We start from the raw sequence: 10,740 nt of genomic DNA, 5'->3' as shown, positions 1-10,740 counted from the left end.
ATATATATATATATATATATATATATATATATATATATATATATATATATATATATATATATATATATATATATATATATATATATATATATATATATATATATATATATATATATATATATATATATATATATATATATATATATATATATATATATATATATATATATATATATATATATATATATATATATATATATATATATATATATATATATATATATATATATATATAATATATATATATATATACGTACATATATTGCATTAAGAGTGTCAGAAATGCAATTATTGACAAAAATCACAGCATCTTCTGCGTTAGTTAACTTTCTGTTTAATTTTTCTAACGATTGATCATAAATCTTTTTCAAGTTTCTTGAGTTCAAAGCCAAAATTTTTATTTATGTTAGGCACGGTAGAACATTTAAATGCGTGATAGAGCAAAAAAGTTTCATTTGGAGTACTCTTCTCAAACTTATAGGTTGGATCTATCGAGAAATGTTGTTTAAAGAAGAATCAGAGTTAAAGCCAAATAAACACTGCCGATACGTTGGTACTCATTACAAACAATGAAGATCATCAAATAGAAAAACTTCTACAACGACTAAATTTATCAAAATTAAAGTTTACTATTGAAAAAACTACTACTTCTAGACGTAATAACACAAATGCTCATAATGAATTGAAAACCTCAGTATACACCAAAGCAACAAACTAAGGTTTATGTCTTTTAATGGAATTAGTGAATGTTGTCAAATATATCTAGAGAGTCCGATCCTGTTTTTGTAAACCGAGCCTATAGGCACTCTTCTGGTGTGGGAAACTAGGAGAACAAAACTAGATAGAGTCACTAAATTACTCACTAGTAATGAATATAAAAATTTCATGATCTAGAAAATAATGGAACGCGCCAAACAAAAATTTAGCAGCAGCAGCAACAACAACAACACTGCAACTAACAATAACAACAAAAATGACACAATAATATATTATAAGAACCACATGTCAACTGCTTTCGAACTGGATAAAAAATTCAAGAAAAGAATTATAAAGAATAACGTTTAAGCAATAAACGAAGACGATAATATTAAACTAAGAATATACTACTTTAACCAAAAAACGTCCTATCTTGTGATCAAATACACTTGCACTCATAGAACAAATAAATGAAAATTTTGGTTTTTAACTCAATAAACTTGACAATTATTTACGATAATAGAGCATATAATAATTTAATAATACCATTTAATAATAGAGCATATAGTAGTTAGATTTTCAGTTTAGTTTTTCAATTTTTCTAACGGTTGACCGTAAATCATTTTAAATTTTCTTGAGTTCAAAACCTCAAGCTTATTTGGAGTCCCCTCAATATTTGAAAATAATATTACAAAAAATTTTTTTGTCTGTTCAAAATATCGCTATAGGCTCTTATGACGATGATGATTCGAATTTTCACTGTCTTTTACGTCTGCGTGCAAAAGATGGTCCTGAATTTACACAATGGTTTGAACAAACATCATATCAATGGACTTCAAAATATATTCAAAATGAATCAAATCGTTGGAAATTATGCCGCAAAGCGTTTTCAGATCTGTTATAAGTGATATTCATTTGAGAAAGTATTATGCCATAATTTTAGACAAAACTGGTGACATTGTAATTAAAGAACAAGTCAGCATTTGCTTAAGAGTTGTTAATAATAAATTTATTTCAGAAGAATATTTTTTAGGATTTTATAACACGGACGCCAAAAATGTTGGTGCATTGTTCAAAACTTTGAAAAATGTTTTAATAAGGTTCAATTTTGATATCAGAGATTGCCGAGGACAATGTTATGACAGAGCATCTAACGTTTCTGGAATTCATAATGGAGTACAGATCAAAGTCTTAAAAAATATCGCCGTCTGAAATATTTGTCCAATTCAACAACCGCAATATTAGTTTAGGTTTTCAAGATGTAATATCTGTGACGTTAGAGTGCAGAGATGCAATCTATTTTGTAAAAGAACTTGTAACGTTTATCAAAAAATCAAGTTTAGCTTGTTTTTCTTTTTTCAACAAAGTAATGCAACAATTACATCATTGCGCCCATTATGTCCCACAAGGTGGACCATGCGTATATGTTGCATCAAGAGCGATTTAAACAACTGGACATTTTTGCTAAACTTTTTTGAAAATCAAAATTCTGTCAGAAATGAATATGGCGCCAAATGTCTTTGTTTTCTCACAAAAATGACATCATTTCGTAATTGTTTTGTGTTGCGCCGTTTGATTCTCATATACGATAAATTGGAAACTAAGTCGAAAGCATTGCAGTGTCTAACACCGTCTATGTCAAAATGCATAAACTCGTAGAAAATCTAATGCTATCACTTCAACAGGACTGATGCGATGAAACCTTTTCGTCCTTTTGGTTAAATACCACTAATGATGCAAAAATATTTAATATTGAAGATCCAAGTTTGCCACGGCAGCGAAATCGTCCGAAGCGTTTTACTGATGATAACGAAAACGTTCATGTGTTTGATTTGGAATCAAAAATTTTACATGCAGCAACAATTGACTTAAATTTAAATTGCTGAATTATATCCAGATGTGTCAAAAGACAGATTACTGGTGGTTGTCGTTAGAAATTGGGCAATTCCAGATATAAAATTTTTTTGACTCGTACATCTTCCATGTCATCAAAAAAAAGATTCATTATTCCCTAGAAGACTTTTAATGGTCAAGGGGTAACAATATCCAAGAAGCAGGAAACAGTGGAGGGATGTTGCTGAAAATCAATAAACCAAAAATAAATATACAACAAAAAATGACAACCTCACTTCCAACCCGGCGCTTAACCAACAACGAAAACAAAGAAGTAATAAAAACTAGCATCGTAAATAGTGACAAAGAAGAATATGATGCTATCGATGAAGGAAAGGAGACCAAGATGACCAACCAATTAAGAAACCTGACACCTAATTCGCATCAAAGTTCAATTTTACAACACCAAAGTTAATTTTTACAACGTCAAAGTTCGTCTTGACAAAGTCAATATTTCCCTATATATATACAGCAAGGAGCACTGATGATGATTCATTCGGATTCGAAATATGGCCTTATTTGCAGCATGAATTCGAAAAATAATTTTATTTTGAATTTTAATAAACCAAACGTTCACCAAAAAACTTTAGTGAGAAAAATCGAAAAAACAAACTACAAACATATTAACGCCAAACATTCGGTAGAATTTATAGAATATTGTAAAAATTATGGTCTATTACCAACATATATATATATATATATATATATATATATATATATATATATATATATACATATATATATATATATATATATATATAATCAAATTTTATTCAATCAATCCAAATTAATAATAATTAGGTAATGATTAGGAGACCAAAGCTAAAAGAAGACAAAATTCTTGTGTCGCAGGCCACCATTCACAAATTGTTCATTCTAACACGATTTTTTAAGTAAATTTATAATTCATGACAAAATTAACATAATGCACAATTTACATGAGTCTAATTAAATAAAAATTGTCCTTTTTTTCAATAAATGTTTCTCTCTGATTCCGGGACCGGTATGTTTTATATATATATATATATATATATATATATATATATATATATATATATATATATATATATATGTCAAAGATGTCAATGAAGATGTACTTGGAGTTGAAGTTCCCAACCAGCAAGACAGCCACAAACTCATTGTACCTACAAAATTCCACAAAGTTGTTGGTAACAAGACTGAATCTTTAAAACTTAAGGCAAAGAAGATTCCGCGTTTCCGGTTATACATTGTTAACTTTTTGGATTTCACGAGTGCTGATGTGATAGATAAGCTAAAAGCTAATCACATTAATGTTATCTCTTGTTATCCTATACAAAAAAAGAAACCAGATGATAATTCTGAATTGAAAGACAATGTTCTGGCAAATGCATTTAGAATATGTATTAATAAGCAAGAATTTGTGAAAATAAAAGATCCTAATATCTGGCCTTCAGGTTTTATCATCAGAGATTGGATATTCAACAAACAACCCAATCAAATCAAAGACCACACCATGGAGTCATCCAACAACAAAAACACCAACAAAGAACAGTCGACAGTGAATGTAGATAATCATGAAAAAACATCTACCAATGATGGCGGCACATAGTGATTTATTATCCAGACATGGCTTTCTCCGTGAACACTATAATGGACAATACCTTGAGGTCATCCAACACCATCAACGTTTCAGAGATGGAAGATACGCTTTCTTCCAGTAGCAAACTCCGTCAACTTGAGGACGTTGATCCTGATATTAATGTTTTTAATGATATTTCTCTTGACTGTTATTCAATTTTACCTGAGAATGTAAGCACGTTTGTTGATACATGTAATTTTAGTATTTTTCATGTTAATTGTCGCAGTCTACTTAATAAGTTTACTGAATTTAATATACTTATTAATTCATGTGGTTGTAGATTTGATTTGATGGCTGTTACCGAAACATGGTTAACTTCTGTTACGAATGATTTGGTTAGCTTGCCTGGTTATAATTTTGTGTGCAGGAATCGTATTGGTAATGTCGGTGGGGGTGTTGGTTTGTTTGTTAAAAATGGGTTAAAGTATGTAACTCGTGATGATTTGCCGTACCATTCATCTACTTTTGAATCGATGCTAGTTGAAGTATTTGTAAACAATAACACTAAGTGTTTGATTATTGTCTTATACCGTCCTCCGAGTACTGATATTTTTTTTGTTTTTAAATGATTTAACTTTACTATTTATGAATATTAAATCCGGTGCATTTAAAAATGTCTACATTACTGGAGATTTTAACATAAATTTACTCGGTGATGACTATAGACATAATTCTACTCAATTTCTTAATCTATTCAATTTTTTCGGTTTTATTTCATTAATTTCAGCTGCTACACGTGTTACTGTTACTAATAAATCTTTACTTGACAACATTTTCACTAATAACATTGCAAATCATATGTCTAGTATTATATTTTCTTCTTTTTCTGATCATTTTCCTATTTTTACATCATTTATTATTCCTAGTCTCGTTTTGCCTAATTCCACTGTTCTATCTTTTAAACATTCTGATTCAAATATTTCTAAATTGAATTTGTATCTCATAAACTATGATTGGAGTAGTATCCTGAGTTGTTGGGATACGGATTTGGCATTTAAATTATTTTCAGATGTTATTAAAAATGCAATTATTAACTGTAAAGAATATCGTAAAAAATTAACAAGATCCAGGTCTGTATCTGATAAATTAGCTTATGGTAAATATAAAAATATGTTTTCAAGGTTATGTAAACTATCTGAAAATATTGTTTATAATAACCAATTCATTAAATGTAAATCGAACGGTAGACGTAGCTGGGGTATACTGAAATCTTGTCTAGAAATTAAACATCCAACACCATTAAATATTATGATCAATAATAATTTTATCATGGACGATGCATTACTGTGTAATCATTTTAATAGTTATTTTTTGTCAACGAATAATGTTAATAATTCTACTCATTTTTCTGTTATTGATTCCGGTTATAAAAAGTATGTTCATGGGGTTTTGGATACATTTGTTCTGTTTGAATGCTTTCCGTTTGAAATCATTGATGTTAAAAATTTTAAAAATTCTATTAGTTGCGGTGATGATCTCATATCTAATTTTGTATTAAAAAATATTATTCATAGCATAATTTTACCGTTGCTTCATATAATCAATCTATCTTTTAAAAATGGTCTTTTTCCTGAATGTTTAAAAATTTCCAAAATTTTTTTTTTATTTAAATCTGGTGATCGTCATTCCATTAATAATTATCGTCCAGTTTCTATTCTCTCAAGTTTGTCCAAGTTAATTGAAAAATTGTTTTAAACCGTCTTAATACATTTTTTAATTCTTATAATGTTATTTGCACTAATCAATATGGTTTTCGTGAAAAATTATCTACTGAATTTGCTGTTGCAGATTGTAATAAATTATATTTCTCTTGCACTCGAATCTAAAAAATACTCTATAGGCGTCTTCATTGATCTTTGTAAGACCTGTGATTCTTCAAATCATAATATTTTAATGTCTAAATTATATTCTTATGGTATTCGTGGTTTATCTTATAAATGGTTTTCTTCATATCTGTCTGATCGATTTCAGTATGTTTCTATAAATAACTCTAAGTTTTTGCTTTCTTCTATTTCTTCTGGGGTTCCGCAGGGTTCTATTCTGGGACCTCTACTTTTTAATATATATATATTAATGATTTCATAAATTCTTCAAATATTCTTAAATTTTTGTATTTTCTGACGACACTACTCTTCTTTATTCTCATTCTGATATCAATACTCTGGTTTCCATTATTAACGATGTGTTAAAGCTTATTTATGAATGGGTAGTTGCAAATAATTTGCGTATCAATTTAGATAAAACTTGTTTTGTCTTGTTTGGACCAAAGATAAAAACTGACACTGTTTTTCCAATAATAATTTTAAATAATTGTACAGTTAAAAGAGTTCATTCTGTTAAGTTTTTGGGTATTAATATTTCATCCAACTTATCTTGGTTATCTCACATGAAGCTTGTTTCATGTAAATTATCAAAAAATTTAGGTTTAATTTATCGCATAAGGTTTAAATTTCCGAGATTCACTATGTGAACTCAATATAACTTTCTCATTTTACCTTATTTAACTTACTGCATTTCTATTTGGGGTTCAGCTCCTAAATGTAATCTTCATTTATTGACATTAGCTCAGAACTTTTTCATTCGTATTTATTTTAATTTACGTAAAATTGATCATATTACTCTATATTTTCATTTAGCTAATATTCGTAGTATTAATCAGTTATATACTGGCCGTCTTCTACTTCTTTTCTTTAAAATATATAAATTAAATTTCTGTCAATCGCTCTATAATGAACTTGCTGCTTTTAAGAACACAAGACGTGAAATCTTACGTCATAATCCTGGTTTCTACTTCTTTAAGCCTAGATCTAATTTTTTCCTTAACTCAGCATTATCTTCATCAATGCGTCTTTGGGATTCCTTACCGGATAATGCTAAGGCATCTCCTTCGTTGGATCTTTTTAAGGCATCAGTTTTAAAACTCATATTGTCTAACCATTTATTTTCAATTTTTGTTTATTAAATTATCCTTTGTTGAATATTTCCGTTTAATTTTGTTTATTCTTTAAAAATTTTGAATTTCCCTTTGTAATGTCTTTTGATTTCTATGCAGTTTTTAGTTAAGGTGGTCTACACATACATATGTATCTTGATCTCCGATGCTTTTGCCGAATAAAATTCCGTTCAAATTCCAAATTCAAATATATATTTGATATATATTATATATATATATAAATATAAATATATATATATATATATATATATATATGTCTGTTTGTGTGAGTGTGTGTGCGTGTGTGTGTATGTGTGTGTTGGCATTAATCAATTTAAAGTTTGTTTGTAAATTGTTCAATTTGTTAAAAATATCCTAGTTCATCATGAAAATTTAATGAAACTGTTGTTATGCGAATTCATTATGCAGATAATGCCTTGTTTCGATTTTTTCATAAATCATATTCAGTGCATGTTTGGTTTATCTAGTTTCTTTGAACAAACATCGATAGCCTCATATTCTTCTTTGTCACTATTTACAATCTCACTTCCAACCCGGCGCTTAACCAACAACGAAAACAAAGAAGTAATAAAAACTAGCATTGTAAATAGTGACAAAGAAGAATATGATGCTATCGATGAAGAAAAGGAGACCAAAGAAGATGACCAGCCAATAAAGAAACCTGACACCTAATTTCCATCTAAGTTCACTTTGACAAAGTCAATATTTCCCTATATAAAGCACTGATGATGATTCATTCGGAATCGAAATATGGCCTACAATCATATTAACGCCAAACATTTGGTAGAATTTATGGAATATTGTAAAAATTAAGGTCTATTACCAACATATATATATATATATATATATATATATATATATATATATATCAACATATATATATATATCAACATATATATATATATCAACATGTATATATATATATATATCAACATATATATATATATATATATATATATATATATATATATATATATCAACATATATATATATATACTAGAGCATTTATATATATATATATATATATATATATATATGTTTATAGATGCTTAAACGGATTGGCTCCGCAATATCTGTCCGAAATGTTGATTGACAGATCATCGATTTCTTTAAAAACTGACCTACGATCAGATCGGGGAAATTCGTTAGTGGTCCCGGTTACTAAATTAAAGATTGCATCACGTAGTTTTGCAGTTTATGGACCAAGGCATTGGAATGAACTTTCTTATGTTTTGTGCCGGTCTGGTCTGACACTTCCCCAGTTCAAATGTCAATTGAAGACATATCTTTTTTCCTTGTAGAAAATTGCCATAGTTGTAAAGCGCCTATGAGAATGTTTTTAATAGGCGATATTAAATATATATATATATATATATATATATATATATCTATATATATAGAGAGAGAGAGAAAGAGAGAGAGAGAGAGAAAGAAAGAAAGAGGATATATTACATTTACTAGAGCATTTATACGGCTTTCATTTTAAACGCATACGTAGAGAACGCGTACATTTGACATATATGACCATTCATGGACGATTGAACACGCATATTACATAATCTTCGCTAATCCGCAAACTTATACGCATGCAAACGTGCGTACGAGGTTTAGTCATTTACTTGATCGACTCTTTTCATGATGATTTATCTATGCTTCTTTTTTCCTAAAAATGTTTTAAAATAACATTATAAGCCACAAAGTCATTGAAAGAAAACCTTATCACCAGAACATTTTGAGCATTGCTATTATAAGTTCTTAGGATTATACCATTATAGACACCACGTAATGAAAATAAAAAAATCATAAACAAATAGTTTGGTTTGTTTTTATTTTTAAAACTTTTAGCAGACATTTTTTATCATAAATTTAAATTATCTCTAGTAAGATGGTAATATTTAAAAACATTTTAGTTTCATTTGCGATTTTTTCTAAGTCTAACATAGAAGTTTTACATAGAAGGCGAAGCGACTGGTTGTTTATGTCATTTGCTATCCTTCTTTTTCTTTCATTAATTTGAAAGATTAAAATTATTTAAATTTTTTAAATCTACTTTAAAAAAATTTCATCTAAAAAACTATATAATAATTAAAATTCAACATTTTTATTATTTTATTAAAGTATTTGCAAATCGCAAGTGCTATACAAATTTTAAATCAAAAAGGTATCGAAAACAAACAATATGCACAGGCACACGTAAATGTTCTTTTACAAGTCCGTGCATAAATTAAGAGTCGGGTCGGATATTTATAAGCACTCTCAAGACGTCACTTGAAATTGCGGAACAAGAAAATACTCTCGTTGACAAACGATCATTTTAAAACTGAAAAAGTTATAAACATTTAACTAAAATCTTGGATAATAATATTGTTTCATAATAAATTTCAACTATGAGCATTAGGACATATTTTTGTTGAACCACTGTTAAAAGCGAAATGCTATTATTTTAATAGATACTCAACGCGTTATCGCATTATCAATTTCTTAAGTCACAAATATTTTGCATACAAAATGACTAAGAAATTGTGTCACGCGTTGAAATGAACAAACAATGTTGTTCATAAGATTTGTAAAACTTAAAATTTTAATAGAATAAAATTAATTGGTGCCATCACATATTTGTATTCTACGTAAAGAATTTTATCATTATGACGACCAAAAAGATTTTAATAAAGTACACAAAAACATAACATCACCTAAAAAGAATTGTCATTACATCATCTAGAACCAATTTTATTGCTTTTATGGACAAATAGTTTCAATCGACTAATGCACCATATGGACGTTTAATCTGTAATGGATTCGCATGAAAACCACATCAGATAAATGAATACTTTTTATCAGCAAAATTGATCAAGTTTGCATGACAGATTTAGAGAGCATGTACATCAAGTAATCTTTTTAACACTCAGTTTGTTGAAGTAGTGCCTGATTTTGTTATAATTTATATCTAATATTATAGTATACACATTAGATAATACAAATGTCTAAATATATAAATATAAATTTATATAAATTAAAGATGAATTGAAAAATTTTGAAAATTTCTTCAAAATGCTCAACTCAACTCAAAATTGCGCATATCATTTATATTTTAAAACAGTGTTGTGATAGATGATAATGTTTCCACCAACTACACAACATACACAAACATACACACACATACAAACACACACACACATATATATATTTTTTTTTTTGGTAACAGACTGTTGTTAACGCAACATTTCAAAAATTCAACACTACTTTCAACATTGTTCAACTTTTTTATATTTCTTTTTATTTTATTAATTTCAGAGAAATTAGACATTTTATTGTTTTTTTAAATTTTTATTAAATAAATTTGCAAATAGCTATTTCGAGTTATAGATAACTCATCTTCAGTGCATTATATATAAGATATGTAAGATATTTGATAAGAAGGAACAAGTAATTATTAATTTATATAAATTGTTTAATTAAAACAGAAAACCAATCAAATAAATTTAATAACTATAAACAATATTAAACGCGATTTTTAAAATTTTTAACGGCAAGACTGTTTATATTATGGTTGTTAAGGTAAATATCAACGCTCAGC

At 27.8% G+C, this 10,740-nt stretch overlaps 1 protein-coding gene across 1 annotated transcript; it reads left to right on the top strand.

Annotated features, from left to right (window-relative positions):
* Positions 1-3,567: 3,567 nt before the first annotated feature.
* HELRODRAFT_160172 (hypothetical protein) lies at positions 3,568-4,180 on the top strand (the record flags this gene model as incomplete). The annotated part of the gene is made up of 2 exons (XM_009017169.1): positions 3,568-3,592; positions 3,669-4,180. The coding sequence occupies 2 exons, from the start codon at positions 3,568-3,570 to the stop codon at positions 4,178-4,180; spliced, it is 537 nt and encodes a 178-aa protein (XP_009015417.1).
* Between the last annotated feature and the right edge of the window lie 6,560 nt (positions 4,181-10,740).

Source organism: Helobdella robusta (genome assembly GCF_000326865.2).
Source record: "Helobdella robusta unplaced genomic scaffold HELROscaffold_2, whole genome shotgun sequence".
NCBI lineage: Eukaryota > Metazoa > Annelida > Clitellata > Rhynchobdellida > Glossiphoniidae > Helobdella > Helobdella robusta.
Note: the sequence above shows the minus strand (reverse complement) of the source record. Positions and strands in the feature narration are given on the sequence as shown.